The 16675-nt window shown below is 39.7% G+C and overlaps 1 protein-coding gene across 14 annotated transcripts in view; it reads right to left on the minus strand.

The window, feature by feature from the left end:
- Nucleotides 1–14382: 14382 nt before the first annotated feature.
- Nucleotides 14383–16675, minus strand: part of acaca (acetyl-CoA carboxylase alpha) — a 45924-nt gene continuing 43631 nt past the window's right edge. For all 14 annotated transcript variants that reach the window (XM_037748046.1, XM_037748044.1, XM_037748043.1 and 11 more), the window contains 2 exons: nt 16263–16399; nt 14383–16096 (listed from right to left, as the gene is read on the minus strand). In XM_037748046.1, coding sequence (XP_037603974.1) covers nt 15970–16096; nt 16263–16399 — 264 coding nt within the window. In that variant the 3' untranslated portion in view covers nt 14383–15969. The remainder of the gene's footprint in view (nt 16097–16262; nt 16400–16675) is intronic.

Genomic DNA, 16675 nt, shown 5'->3' on the forward strand with positions numbered 1-16675 from the left:
AGCATATTTTTTTATGCTAAATGCAGTACCTGTGAGGGTTTCTGGACAATATTTGTCATTGTTTTGTGTTGTTAATTGATTTCCAATAATAAATATATACATACATTTACATAAAGCAAGCATATTTGCCCACTCCCATGTTGATAAGAGTATTAAATACTTGACAAATCTTCTTTAAGGTACATTTTGAACAGATACAAAAAAGTTAAATTTTGCAATTTGCGATTAACAATGGACAATCATGCGATTAATCACGATTAAATATTTTAATCGATTGACAGCCATAGTTTTCTCATAGAGAATTTCTCCATCATTTCAAAAACATTTTGTTGATGCAATTTCTGGGTTAAAATTAGGTCCTATGAGCTGACATACAAAATTACCATTTTTTTTTATCTATGTGTAATTGCTGTAACATTGAGTATTGCTAAATGATGGCTCTTTATCCAGAATTCTGATAGTGCAAAATCTTGAAAAGGAGATTTAGGACTTTTAAATGAAATTTCATGTAGAGTAGAGTTGCAGCACCGTCAACATAGCTGGAGTTGCTCATTGTGGTGTTACTGACAGTGTTGGCAAATCCAGACGAAACATCTAGCCAGCAATCAATAAACTTTCAAATCCAGGAGCAATCGGTCAGCGTTCTCTTTCAGATCACTTTACAAAGGTTAGTGAGCTGTCGAGTTTATAAAGTGGCTCATGTCTGCTGAGTATTGTGAGGGAAGAACACACAACACCACAGTGACGTTTAAATACTATTTGTACCTGGTTTATTTGCCTGTTTTCTTCTTGATTTATCCCAATATAGTTCACGATAATGTTCAAACACTAAGAGCAAACCAAAACAAAGTCATTCTAAGAGACATCTCAGAGACAAGTTGTTTCACTGAAAAGTTATCAATACATAAAATATACTACGTGGATGTGTGTGTCTGTGTGCATGTGTGTGTTTACGTTATGCAAAGAGGCTTCTTCATCTATTTGTGAATTGTACATAAGCTTGTCTGGACTGTTAAGTCATACTTTGAGGCATCCTTGTTGGTAGTGAAGAAGAGGCTGATGACAGAGTGAATATTTTAGAGTCAGGGAAAGGTGAGAGCAGCACAAAGGAGGACGGGACAAGCGCTGAATATCGAACTGCTGAGCAGTGAAGCAGGAGGCTGAAGGAGCAGATCAGTGGAGCTGTTTCGGGGGAGGGGCAGGAAAATCTGTTATTCCTCCCATAGGTTTTTATAGGGATGTTTTAAAGACTCACTTTGGGTTTGATATCAGCAGTTGGTCACAACATCTAAACTTGATCGAAGGAGGGCAAGTATGATGTTGGACGAGCAAGCTGATACCTATCATTGAAGCCAAAGCACTCTTCCCTGTAAGCCTTAACACACCCTTAATGAACACATACATAAGAGGTGAAATTAAAGGATAAAGCTGGTGATACTCTATATTTTTGTTATTATCATCAAATCACATGAAAAGACCAAAACCAATCTATCTCATACTTTCCATCTTCCTTAATTTGTCTGTGTCTCTCGGCCCCAAGCCCATTTGTCATATTGAAGACTTTAAAAAGCTCAAGTACACTTGGGTACTCTAGTTTTTAGTAAACATTACTCAAACTGGAGTAAATAATGCATTTGTTGGGGTCTATTTTCAGTCATGGATTAGGTGTGCTACTGAGTATGAGTACAAATAGATAGAGCCAGAGCAACACAACCTCCTCTCCACGCCAAATAGATAGAACCAGAGCAACACAACCTCCTCTCCATGCCAAATAGATACAGCCAGAGCAACACAACCTCCCCTCCATGCCAAATAGATAGAGCCAGAGCAACATGACCTCCTCTCCACACCAAATAAATAGAGCCAGAGCAACACAACCCCCCCTCCTCGCCAAATAGATAGAGCCAGAGCAACACGACCTTCTCTCCACGCCAAATAGATAGAGCCAGAGCAACACAACCTCCCCTCCATGCCAAATAGATAGAGCCAGAGCAACACGACCTCCCCTCCATGCCTAAAAGATAGAGGCAGAGCAACATGACCTCCTCTCCACACCAAATAGATAGAGCCAGAGCAACACGACCTCCTCTCCATCATGGAACCTAGAGAGAGTACCAGATTTTTTTTTTTTTTAATTCACAGTTGCTTGTTAATGTAAACGTATGTTTCCCATGCAAATAAGCCCCTTTGGACTGAATTAAATAATGATAGAGAGGTTAAATCTCCTAGAAGAGTGGTGGAGCGTGGCTCATTGATGGGTTTTAACAATGGAGCTCTATGGCACAGAGGAATAAAGATATCAGGCTTTGGATACACAGTCAATATTTGCTAGAAGAATTGATTCATTGTTTTTTTTCATGGGATTTGTTGACAACAAAAAAATATATAAATGTCATTAGACTCATCTAATTTCCTCTGGAAATAAGATCATTTTGTTGTTGAGAGATAAATTCTGAGCAGAGTCCAGTCTGGGGCCAGCTGCTAATGGGGGGGAAGCTTCAGGCACCATTTCCTTCATCAGCTGGTGGTTGTTACTCTAGACAGTCCCATCCCACTCCTGAATTAGTATCTGTTCCACATGGCTTCCTTTCACACTGCATTTCTGCGTTACATCGACGTTTCTCAAAAGTGGATTGTTTGTTCAACAATGGTTATTTGTATTCGGTTTACTTTCTAAGCTGTATCTACTACCTGCTCCTTGCTATTTTACTTTGAAATATAGAAGCAATTTGATTAAACAACTACAATTCCCATGGAGTTTTGAAAGCATGTCAAAGATCGAAGCTGTAGTAGGAACTTTGGGAATCAGTGGAAATTAGTTTTTTAGATAATATAGATAATACAGTAACAAGTGAAACTGACAAAAGAGGGTGTGAAAAGGTTGGCTTTCTCCCTTTTCACTGGGCCCTGTTCTCCAAAATTACTAATATTTTGTGTCTGCTTAATTGTTGATTTCGGTCCAGTGTTTCAGTTTATTTGCTACAGTGTCAAGTGTGTGTGGATCACACTGGCTTGTTTTGTTTGTTTTATTGCTTCATAGGATTTTGTTGTCCTGCATGGGATGGAGGGGTAGATTAGCTGTTTGCAGCAGCTCAATCAAGGAAAGTGCAAACAGGTTTGCCTCATTATGTCCTCTTAGAGGGGAGGGGCTGGGCTCTGCTAAAATGCAGGAGAATATAGATAAGATCGTTCTGCAGTAAATTACATTATATAATGGTTGGTGTGCTCATTGGTATGTGTGAGTGGCCCTAGATAGATTTAGATGTCAGCAGTAACTTAAAGATATTGTATTAATAGTCTGTTCATTATTCTGTGTGAATTTGGATGCTTGCTCGGTTTAGCTCCCCCTACACTTACCTGGTCAGGTGGTAGGTTCCAGTTAGGTGAGGCTGAGGAGATAAAAGCCCATCACTGGAGGTGGCAGCTTGCTGTGAGGCTGCAGCTTTCTTTTGTTTGGTGTTCTTTTGGTTCAATTTAAATGTAGTTTTGTTGAATTTCCTGGGTTTAATTTTTGCACTTTGTTTCAGTGAACTTTTTGTTAATAGATGCCATTTTTTTGGTACTACTCCTGCTTATCAACCTCGTTCTTCCACATCCCTTTTTTAAGTTTTCCAGTGCCAAACCACCTCATCTGCCGTTTATATGGGGTGGCGGCGCTATACAGAGGGACTTTTGGAGGCATTTCAAAGAAGAGTGCTTGGTCAGGACAGTAAAATGTGAATTTTAACATAAACTGGTCTGTTTAGCATTCTTCAGTTCTTAAAAATGAAATCAAACTTGAGATTTCTATTCCCCATATCTCAGAAGAAATATAGTCACCCTAAACTAACATAACATTCTTGGTTACTTGTCCACATCATTAACTTAAATGTCACAGGAAAATGACAGTGTGGTAGGATATGGTGATTAAATATATAACATGAAATGACATCAAATCTGTTATTTAAATAATGTTGATGGATACCAAAGATCACAAGTATAGCTGTACTATTTCGAATTCAATTTTAAAAAGAAGAATTTGAAATAAAATATTTGTAAAAATGCAAAAATATATCTAATATTTTAAATGGTGTCATATTATGTTAATTAAAGCCCACCATGTTTAAATGTTTGGCGGTAATGCTATGCTGTTAATCAAACTAATCCCTGTTTATCTGAGCAAAATGCCGCGATTAAGTGAGAGATTTGCATGTCAAACAGGAGGCCAGTGAATCAATTTAAATCTAGCTGACAGTGGTGACTGTTGGATAAACCATGCACAATAATCTGTCCTCTGAGGTGTGATGGCATTGTTTTACTGCAAAACTAATTTAACTGTGTCCAAATGTATGTACATATTTTGTACATATTATACACCCAAAGCCGAGAACAGTTGTCAAACAAATGACTGATCATTCAGAAGTGAAAAGACTAAATTCAGCCAGCTGAGTGCTAATCACTACCACGTTTGGCCAGATGGACACTTTGACTTGGCTGACAGCTACTTGGTTAGTTGCCTGCAGTTAGTTTCTTTATTGTTCTTCACAAAACATGACAGTAAGCTCAGTTTGTTGGATCATTTACCCCCCCAAAAAAGTCTGTTTACAGTCTGTTGTCGGGTTTTAAAGGGGACATATCATGTTCATTTCCAAGTTCATACTTGTATTTTGTGTTTCTACTAGAACATGTTTACATGCAAGAAAAATGTGGTGCACCTTTGCCAAGGTTGTTCTCAAGCTGTGGTCGATTATATTCTAATGAGCCTGCATGTGACATAGGAAGGGGAGCCAAATCTGAATGGCTTGTTGAATCACATGTTTTCTGATCTAGGCAGCCCACAACAACTGACAAGGTTGTCTTATTTTACTCAGTTTGTGGGTTGGTAGGCACTCCAGATACCCAAATGTATGTGCACAATCACTTAGAAAAAAAGTGAGTTTTTCATGATACGTCCCCTTTAAATGTCATTTTGTTCAATTGTTTTTTAGAAAAATGAGCGTATAATGCATAAAAGCTCTTTCTATGACGACTTGTCATAATCTTTTTGCCACTCTTCATCATGATGTAGAGTGGAAAAATGTCAACTATCTTACAGAGGAGAGTCCATTAGGGCGCCACTATAATGGACTTGACTTCGATGGAATTGAATAAAAAAATGACATCCTGTGCCCCATTCTCCTCTAGGTTGCCTTATGAGCTTAAACACCAGTGAGAAAGGGAAGATCTAAAACCTGAGAATAGTATAGCCTAAATCTTGAATGTAAGTTAAATGCAGTTAAACATTACAATTGGACAACTATTATGATTGGATAATACGTTATTGTGATTTGAGATAGAAATCCTTTTCATTTTCTAATCTAAATCTTATTTGAACTCAGATTTGCCCTTTTTGTTTCCTTTGAGTCACTTGCAAAATGTGGCCCCTATTCGCTAATTTGACTCTTTCTCCACTTTTTGCTCCAGGCTTGGCAGTCCACTTTCTGCATGAAAATCATTCACACATACAATTTTATAATCAATGCCCACAGTAATAGGATTCCTCTGGCCATGGGCAATTAATACAGTTTTTCCCTTTTTTTTTTTCTTCCTCCCCGCGCTGATCTCAAAGCTACGAGACATTGGCTTCTCCTCATTTACATATTTATTGCATTGGACTCAAATCTGGCGAGTGATTGATGTGGAGCCTGCCTCCTGAATTTTTAGCGGCCCATTATTATGAAAGAGAGGGAGGGGGCTGCAGCACGTCAGTGTACTTTTGATTAAAGTTGAAGAGGACAGAATCATGAGTGTTCCCCACCTACTTTCTTTTTTCCTGCAGTGCTTAATCTGCGAGGCCAAGTGCCGAGAAGATTTCAGCATGTTGGAGATATTGACAAGTCATTCACTCACAAAAGCCGAGGCAGATATGCCCGTTATGATTTGAATCAGTGTTTCACTTGCTGTCCATTTTTAGAGAGTATAATGACAATAAAATGCATTTAAATTCAACATCAGTTATTCTATGATCTACCCTGGCAAAGCTAGGTATTATTATTGTTTCCCATGCATAAAAAATGTTAATTTCAAATTGATGAGACACTAGAACTCCCCTACCAACTCATCATGATCTCGCTTTTGACAAAAGACGTCACAAAGTATTTTACATAGCAAACAAAAAGGATCCCAAAAAACCACATGCAAAATAATCATGTGAAATATCATGCCACATGGAGGCATGAAGAGGTATTTGGTCCCCAATTGATTTTACGCAATGCTATACATTCTCCCTGCTGAATTCCTCCACATCGCTGTGCTGTGTTGTAATTGTGGTTTATAAGGAACACTGAGACAAAGACATGACAAAGACACATAGAAGGTTGCTGCTGCTTCCCTCATTTGCAATCAAGCGCGTAATGTTCAAGAGTGAAAAGGCTCTGCGCTGCAAAATGTATGTGTGTGTGTGTAATGGGGTTGATGACCAGGGTGGAGGCGAGGAAGGGAGGAGGGAGGGAGGGTTCGTCAGTTATATAGCGTCTCTGCCTCTGCTTTGTACTCCTGTTTCTCTGAACCATCGGGATAAATACGCCGAGTTTTGAGTCAGTGTTTGATGAAGCGTTGCAGGTATCTTCTTCAGTGTTGTTTTTTTTAGCTTTTAAAGCACACAAGTGAAGGAAATGCATTGAATCTAAACACGTATAAGAGCACATTCTCCTCAGATGGAGGCTTTCTTGCAGCCAAAGCGTTCAAAGCCACACCATAGGTCAGATACATTACAGACAAGAAGCAGTTTTTGCAGCAGAGTATGACCATGCTCAGCAATACTGCCATCTCCCTTCCCAGCAGTCTTCACCACCCTTCAGGAGGTGGGACAGCTTCTCGAGTTCTTACAAACATCTTCATCAGTCTGATTTAAATGTTTCAAACCAACGCTGTCAGATGACACTACTGTACGCGACGTTGTCAAGCGCGATGATTTCCCTGGTTGGCTGCCTTTGTCCTTCAGAGCCAGAGGACACTGGTCACGAATAAACCCTTCCACATCAGGCCCTAGGAGAAGCAGTAAACCAACATTTCCATAGGGACTTGGCTTTCCACGCTCCGCTGATATGCCTGTAATGCATGCATTTTAATGTGGCGCCCCTCTCAAACAGTATACCACCGCTGCTTCACTTGGTGTTTGCATTCAGCTAAACTATTTTAGTCAGCACCTCTGTGCGTACCGTATAACTTCTAATGAGCATGCCGTGCATGTGTGTAGCAGACTGCGTGTTCTTCAGTGTAGCCATCAGTCAATAAATATTTTCATCCTGACATAAAACTTTGCATTATAATAGCACGCTGTTAAAGTGCATGTACTGTTTGTATTTTGAAGTCGACGACACAGATTTATTTGCTTTTTAAAATTCAAACTAGCATCAGTAAACTGCAGATCCTTGCATTCATAAGAGGAGGTGATGCTGAAGTCTTGGGAACATGAATATGATCCATAGAAGTACCACTATACATGCATGCTGAGTAAACTACAAGTAGAAATGTCTGCTAGCCTTCATATACCAGGAAATGATTATTGTGATCGTGAAAGTTAGGGAGCAAAAATAGCCTACATCTATATATATAGGCTAAGTGAAAATTTCTGTACTTCTATTTTTACAGATGAGTCAAATAGATGTCAAACAGAGAATATAAAATCAAAGAATGCTTACTTAAAGGAACAGTGTATAACATTTCTGGGGATCTATTACCAGAAATGGAATATAATATAAAAAGTTTTCATGACTGTATAATCAACTGAAACTAAGAATCGTTGTGTTTTCGTTAGCTTAGAATGAACCCTTCATATCTACATAGGGAGCGGCTCCTCTTCACAGAGTCCGCCATGTTTCTACAGTAGCACACAACAGACAAACCAAACACTGGTTACCTGAAGGCCACCATAGTTCTCCAACATGCTTGTGAAACTGCGAAAACTTGATCCACACAGAGGGCAAAACCATGGTACCGTAGTCGCCGTCTGACTTCCGTTGCTCCTTAAGTAGTGTTATTATGGTAAGGATGGCATCTGAGCGAGGTGAACGGCGTTACACGGTTTTGCACTCGGTGGCTCACATTACTGCAGTCTTGGAAAAGGATGAGTAAATGGAGGGGTATTCAGTTGGTTGCAATCTGCAACCACACCACTAGATGCCGCCAAATCCTACACACTGTACTTGTAAACAAGAGTTTACCTGTTCTTAGGCACAGCAGTGCTTTGAGCTAACATGCTCACCATGACAATGGTGAGCATGTTGATGTTTAGACGCAGTGGAGGGTATATGCAGGTATACCCACCTCTTTTTCTGGCAGTTTACAGTATACCCACTTCCTCCTTCGTAACCTATACCCATCTACCTACATCCACCTCATCAATGACGGTGACTTCTTACTGTCCTGGCCTTGCCCACTCTTCCAGCATATGCCACGTGGACCTGTCATCGCTCCTCTAATTTCCATACCAGTCAATGACCCACAGTAATAATTGTGATATATGGCCAAAGACGCAGCACCTTGGTTGCTGACCTTTCCCACAATCCCATACTGGGCAACCTTCACTACTACACCCCCCTCCTCTTCTTCAAACAGCCCTATTCAGGGGGGCCCTCCATCCTCCATCCTCCCTTCTCCCCCTCTACCCCATCACCTCTGCATCTCGTCGCTGGCTCGATGTACGCGGCTCGCCACACTCCAGTGGCTCCATGAATGTTAATGTCGGGACTGGGGGGAGGGAAGGAGGGAGGTGTGGCTGCGTGGCACAGGGAGCCGCTTCACCTGGTCCACAATGCACAGCTACGTATAAGGAGCTTTTTGCATATTATTGTTCATATTAGTGGAGCTGTGTTTCTCCCATATTGTAAAAAGTGAGATTTCCATGTCTTTTATATTACAAAGCAGGTTTAAGTAATATATAAATACTGTGAAAGTATCAAAACACTCAATCCATGGAGAAATACACACAGCTGTCCATTTGTGATGTCACAAATCTACAATATTTAGACCATTTCGCAGTTTTAAATGTAAACATACTAAATGTGCCCCAATTTATTCCAGTTGCAGTATATGTGAATGACATCAGCTGACAGGATGTAAACATGGACCCAAGCTGTTTTCTAGCAACGCAATTCTGTTGCCATTCCGTTGAAATGCGCTAAAACGGAGTGTTTCAGACATAGTATGAATACAGGTATATTCAGACAGACAGTATGAGAAAAATAATGTGTTTTTTGAACATTAAAGCATGTAAACATGTTCTAGTAGAAACCCAAAATACAAACATGAACCTGAAAATGAGCATGATATGTCCCCTTTAAATTGCAGTAATATCAGTGACAGTCTGGTGCATGAGTATCAGTATTAGGAGAAATAGAAACCTAGTTATTATATACTCAACTACAGCATTATTGATTTCCTCCTGAAGATGAAAAACAGACATTTGATAAAATAGTTTTGTTAGTGGATCTGTTTATTGTTGTATTTTTCAGTGAAGTCAAGATTAAAACATTTAGTTGGAGCTTTTAACTTGAAGTCCTCTGTCTCGTTCTGATTCCTCTTCTGTCTGCAGCACTTTTGTCTGCTTGCGAATTAGCCCTCCTCTCCGTCGTCCCGGCGTTCGGCTAGTCACCGATGTTTACTAAGCTCTGACAGAATCAGAATGTATGCATTATGTGGTGATGATCACACAGTGTTGTAATCTTTGACCCCTGTGGCACGTTCCGAACGCAGATTGGAGATTAAGCCTCTCGTGCAGCTGGCTGACAGGCTGCCTCGCTGCCCCTGGAGAGATTCACTGCCTGGCTGTAACTCTGCAGACTGGCCTCTCTGCATTAAAGATACAATACGTCATTCATTTTAATTTTTTTGATCTACAGATGGAAATTGCATTTCATAAATTCCGTTCGCCCTTCATCATTTAAGTCTATCAAACATTATAAATCATGAAAGCCTTGAAATGCATACTGTAGGGAAATCTCACTCAGAAGCACTAGCATCATAAAACTATATGCAAACAAAGCCAGCAGTGTTTTACCTCCCATTAGAGATTCAGCTTAAACCCACCTAGACCGGGAGTCATGTACTGTTTGATCAAACTATATGGCAGCATGTTCTGGGTACTAAATTTAATGGAAATGGACTGCTTTTATGACTTATGCCCTTTTGCTTCACCATATGAATAAATTGCTATTAATGCATGTGAATTTATGTGTACATTTTAGTTGAAAATCAAGTATATATATTTACCAGTTCTAACCACTACTTCATAAGAACTTTTGTTTTATGGGCTTTCACTGAATTCTAATGAAGAATGTAGGCTACCTTTAATAAGTGGTACTTAAACTAACTTTACAGAAGTACAGGTATTATAAGACTTGTGGAAAATACACTTAAAGGAACAGTGTGTAGCATTAAAGGGGATCTATTGGTAGAAATGGAATATATTATTAATATGTTTTCTTTAGTGTATAATCACCTGAAAATAAGAATCGTGTTTTGGTTATCATAGAATGAGCCATTTATATCTACACACGAACCGGGTCCTCTTCATGGAGCCAGCCGCCATGTTTCTACAGTAGCCCACAACGGACAAACCAAACACTGGCTCTAGAGACGGCCAATCACGTTTGTGCGTCGGCCACCGTAGTTCTTCTAAACGCTTCGGACATGGGAGATGTTTCAGTTGGTTGCAACCTCACAGCTAGCTGCCGCCAAATCCTACACACTGCACCTTTAAGCAAAATAAAAAAATGTGTTTAAAATTAGCACACATTTAATAGGCACACTAACATGCAGCTTTAGTTAAATCCAAATTAAATTATACTTGCTGTTTATGTTGTAGAATGATTTCATTTTAGTTATTATTATTTATTAAGAATTCAATTTTAAAAAGGAGTGCTTAAAGTAAACTTTACCTAAACACAAGCTTTATCACACTTATGGAAAATGCACCTAGGCACACTTAGCAGTATATTTCAAAATACAACGTATACACATTTACAACTTGAAAAATATTGATATGTTAATATACTTAGTAGTAGTCCACTAAAATAGATTTAAACCATATTGAAAATATTGCTAAATAGAAAGGTAGGTTACTTCTAATATGGTACAAGAAATACACACGTTTACTCATACAGTATATTAGGAAAATATACTTGATCAAGCATTTAACATGCATCTTAGTATACGTATGGAAATATATACTTCTATTTTTATTTGAGACGGTAAATTGTATAATTCATCAGTTTTGCTTCATTTGGATATTAAAGAGGACCTATTATGCTTTTGTGCTTTTTCCCTTTCCTTTAGTGTGTTATATCGTTTTTTGTACATGCAAAATGTCTGCAAAGTTACAAATCCCAAAGTCCACTCCAAAGGGAGTTACTCTCCCCTACAGAAACACTGCTCCTGAACTGCCTGAAATGCCTTGCTTGAAGTCTTGCCTTTTCTTCCGTAACATGGTGATGTCACCAAGTAACACTTTTGCATAATACCTGACTAGCGGCTAGTTTGGTATGCCCTCAAACAAAGCTAGTTACAGCGGAGTCTGAAAAGTTTGGATCGGTTTATCAATCACAGCAGTGGGCCAGCTGACCAACTAGAGCAGACTGGGCTTTTCAGGAGGGCAGGGCAGGACCTCAAACGGAGCATTTCAGACAGAGGATGAAAAGAGGTGCGGCAGCACAGCCGGAATGAGAAAAGTAAAGCGTTTTTTGAACATTAAAGCATGTAAACATGTTCTAGTAGAAACCCAAAAAACAAGTATGCACCTGAAAGTAAGCATAATAGGTCCTCTTTAAACATATTTTGTAGACAGGCCACAACTATGCTCATGTAAAACAACAGGCATTCTACATATGAGGTTGCCTTGATGTGACAGATGCTGGCTTATCCAGAGGTCACCTATTTCTATTCAGGACGGGCAAGAAAAAAAAATCTACTGACAGTTACTCAACTCATAAGACACATATAAAAAGTGTCTTAGTGTGGCTTGCCTGCTATACACTCTCCAACATGGTTGAAATGTAAAAAGGCAGGCAGGCAAGCAGAGATGAGATGAGCTCTTCAGAATCCTCAGCCTGGAGAGAATGAGAACAGCTGGGGCCTGGCACTCCCTCTGTGCCGCTCTACTCTTTGTCACGGCCAAAAGACTCTTGTTTTCAGGCAGTAATCAGACAGCCCTGGGGCTCTGTAAAGACCCTGTTCTCTTTTCATCTCAACTGTTGCACACACCCTGCTAATTGGAATCCTGCAACTGGGTCACAGGCATTGTCTCTCAAGTGCCGTCAAGTCATTGAGACGCGTGAATGTGGAATTATGGTTGCCTCAGATGCATGATTGAGTCCCCCCCCCCCCTGCGCTATCTTAATGCCTCCATTTCAATCTCATCGCAGACACTGATTTTCTCCTTTTTTTTCCATTAATATTTCTTGCTGTTCCCTGTTCTGTTTTTGTCACAGTTCACCGTCACTGGGGCTTGGCAATTGGGAAGTAAAATAAATGAAATTCTGTAAATATCAGCTGAGTTCCTCTATTAAACGTAGGTATTTCTTTTGACTAACAAAAGGCAAACAAAGCCTTCAAGACTGTTGATGTAACTAAATGTATTTTATAGGAATGTCAAAGTTAACGCGTTAACGCAAAATTGTTATCACGCCATTCATTTCTTTAACACATTAACGCAATTGATCTTTCAGAGGTTGTAGCGGGCTCAGTTTTAAAGCTAGAGTGAAGATACTGGTATATGAAACTAGGGAAGGAATCCATTGGTACCAACCATGTATTGTATATGAAATGGAAGAAGGACTTAATGTACATGTTTAATGTTTTGGGTTTGGTTTTTGTTATCAATCTTTCATGAAATGGCTTAAAAACCACTGACATATTTTGTTCTACGGATGATAAAAGATGGGAATGGCTGTTTCATTTTGATATCTTCAACTAAGCTGACTTTATTTTAAAGCCATGGAAAAGAAGGCTAGATACTAGGGCTGTCAAAGTTAACGCAATAACGCAAATTAGTTTTACCGCCATGCATTAAGGCAAATTGCGATTTTTAGGTTGTAGCAGGCTCAGTTTTAAAGCTAGAGCGAAGGTACTGGCATCATAAGAAACTACAAAAAAACAAGGAATCCACTGGTACCAACCATGCATACTAGCATGTCGCAAAGAACGTAAAATATGGCTCCAAACGTATGCTAAATTTTGGTGAGGAAAAACTGGCACGGCCATTTTCAAAGGGGTCCTTTGACCTCTGACCTCAAGATATGTGAATTAAAATGGGTTCTATGGGTACCCACGAGTCTCCCCTTTACAGACATGCCCACTTTATGATAATCACATGCAGTTTGGGGCAAGCTATTGTTGCCTGTTGGGCTTGAGTTTGTCATGTTATGATTTGAGCATATTTTTTTATGCTAAAATGCAGTACCTTTGAGGGTTTCTGGACAATATTTGTTATTGTTTTGTGTTGTTAATTGATTTCCAATAATAAATATATACATACATTTACATAAAACAAGCATATTTGCCCACTCCCATGTTGATGAGAGTGTTAAATAATTGACAGATCTCCCTTTAAGGTGCATTTTGAACTGATAAAAGAAAAGTGTGATTAATCATGGACAATCATGCGATTAATCACGATTAAATATTTTAATCTATCGACAGCTCTAGTATTTTATTATAAATCAACACTTCTTATCCACATTGTAAATAGAAAAAAGGACAACATTAAGTCGCTTCCTGCAAGCTTCCCTCCATTCCAGTGGTTGAGGAGGAACCCGATTCCGCAGTTTGCCGGTGATTAAAAGAAGAATTAGCCGGCCTTCGCATGGCACCACAAATGAGCAAAACCCTCTGGGAGGCCAGAGAGACCAAGCAAGGCACATTTCCAATTATAGCACCAAATGACTCATTTTCTTATTGGGCCTCCTATAATTGTGGTGGGTATTGGGTGCATGCAACTCAATTTGTCTTACATATTTGTTGGTGGGATTGTAAAAGAGTTGACGGAGCCAAGGGGGATGATATGAAAGAATGAGACAAAATAAAATAAAAAAAAAGGATGAGACAGATCCCTCAATATTTGTTTGATCTGCTTCATCCTCCTTAATACTGTTGAAGTTTTAAAAGCCAGGGAGAAAATGCCACTTTAATCATCAGTGGATTGGGAAGACTATCATTTTCGAGTAATCAGAAAATGCCTCTCCAGAGTAATGGACTTTGTTCTGACTGCTGGAATTAATGAGGCTTCCAGTGATGCGATTATCTGTCCCGAGGATCATCAATATATAAAAATAATTGACAAATTAAATTACTGCAAATTCTTGGAAACTTGAGTTTTAAAACGGCCCTTTTTTATGTAACAAAAATAGAAAGTTTTTGCACACAAACTAAGTTGGGTAAGCTTTATTAAATTTGCAGACACATTAAATTCTTCTCCATCCTTGTATAGGAAACAACCAGTTACTTATAAAGCAACTGGACTACAGGTCAATACAGTCACATTAAAAAGGCACAGCAGCACTGACCACGATGCCGTTTCACATTGCTGACGTTGCATTTTTCTGCAGAGCATTATGACACGATGATCTATTAGGACTGAGTTCAACATTATGGTGCCGTTTTCCCCGACTATTATGCACTCTATTCTCACACAATTCGCCTGTCTATTGGTACCAAACTCAAGTAGAGGAGCAATATGCGATTCAAACACGTTTTTCACAAAAAATTAATATTAAAAAATAAGTAACATTACACACACATGAGGTACAAAGTTATGAAAAAACTTGAGATTAACTTTAAATAGAACAGTTGAGTGTGGATTACAGTGAAAATTAGACACCCTATTTGACATGTAACAGTGCACATTAGTCTTTGTTCTTTCACAGACATTTAATGATTTATACATCTGGTTAGAGCAAATTCAAAAATATTTTTTTAGTTAAAAAACAAACAAAAAAAAAAACTCAAAAAATTGTAATAATTGGTTTTAGGAGAAAACTAGTTGTCAAAAAAAAAAAAAAAAAAACCCAAGAGAGAACAGACTATTTTTCGAAAACAAGCACGCTATTATCCACTCTGCTCATTTAAACTATTATCACCTCTGTATTTCTTACTGTTTGTACCACTTTTGTGCGTGTATGTGTTTAATGCACCACTTTAAACTGCAGGTTTGACTCTGGGTGCGATGTGAGGGAACAGTAAGCAGTAAAGTGCATCTTAAAGCAGCATGTGTTGTACTGTGCGAGCGAGAACAGAAGGGACAGCTGTGGTTTTTGTTGCGAGGCGAGCTGCCCGTCGCTCGCTGCAGGGTAACTGTGAAACAGTCGGGGTCTAAAAGGGACCCCGTCCCCGCTCCCTGCTGGGCTCTCCTGTCCAGATCTGTTGTAGTGTTCCCCCTCTGTCTTTATTCAGTAACTAAGTGCTCCCTACTTAGGAGTGTAAAACCCCCTTTTTTCACGCTAATGCCCCCAGCAATGTGTTGTCATTGTCAAGTTGGTCATCAAAACACTTGCGTATCTTTAACAAGCATATGTCACAAACCACGGTGCGTTTTAATATGACAACATTTTTTCTAAATGTATTGTTGTTGTGTTTGATTATCATGGAATCATCAACATCAGCTTGGGCCGACTGTGTAAACTCCAATTACATATTAGATATTTCTTTAGTCAGTTTTTTCAATTGCACTTGAATACAAAACAACAGATTTATCTTAAACACAACACGCAAGACAATTTACAAAATGTCATAATTGATGTCAGTCAATCTGAAACTCCTGCTTAGTTGAGAATCATAGCCAACGATTCATCAGTAACCTCGGCAGCTGCCGAGGCCCATCACGTTGGCTCCTCCAGCCTCTCGGTTTCCAGCCCAGGTCTCAGCCGAGAGGAGGTCTGGCTGAGCCGGGGCTCCTTTTGGCGCTCGTTTGCGGGGCCTGAGCTGAGCGTCAGCCAGGCAGGGGGGGAGGGGAGGGGGCTAGGTGGAGGCCGACGTCTCCATTGTGGACAGGATGCGGACCACCTCGGCTCTCTGCGTGGGCGATATGTGCTGGGTCATGTGCACGATGGAATCCATGGCGACCTCTGGGTTGGCTTGAACGAGGCTGAAAAAATAAAAGGAAAACTGTCATAATCATGCAAGGAAAGCTGGATTTCACATGTGTTTACCAGGTGGGCGGATGGATGTGGGGGTGGGGGGTAATGACAGGTAATAATGAGTTGCACTGTATAACTCTTCACCGCTGAACCTGCATTGTTTACAATCATCACCTGCGTATCTGCTTGAGGATGTGATCTCGGCGGATGTACTTGATGTTCTCGTCGACGACGGACCTCGCGCCCTCTTCTTCAGCTAGTTGCCTCTCCAGCCATGCCACCACCTCCTCATTATTATCCCACAGATAGGCCTGTATGATGCAGGGGGGGGGGTGTTAAAGGAGTGGAGATGAATCATTGTGAGCAAGATTCAATGTATTTTTCGATGAATAAGGCCTAGAAATCACGTTTTTCTGATGGTTAGGGCTGTCAAGGGACATTTGTCAAGTATTTATTAACATGGGAGTGGGTAAATATGCTTGCTTTATGCAAATGTATGTATATATTTATTACTGGAAATCAATTAACAACACATAAAAATGACAAATATTGTCCAGAAACCCTCACAGGTACTGCATTTAGCATAA

Source organism: Sebastes umbrosus, chromosome 17 (assembly GCF_015220745.1).
Source record: "Sebastes umbrosus isolate fSebUmb1 chromosome 17, fSebUmb1.pri, whole genome shotgun sequence".
In the NCBI taxonomy this organism is placed as follows: Eukaryota; Metazoa; Chordata; class Actinopteri; order Perciformes; family Sebastidae; genus Sebastes; species Sebastes umbrosus.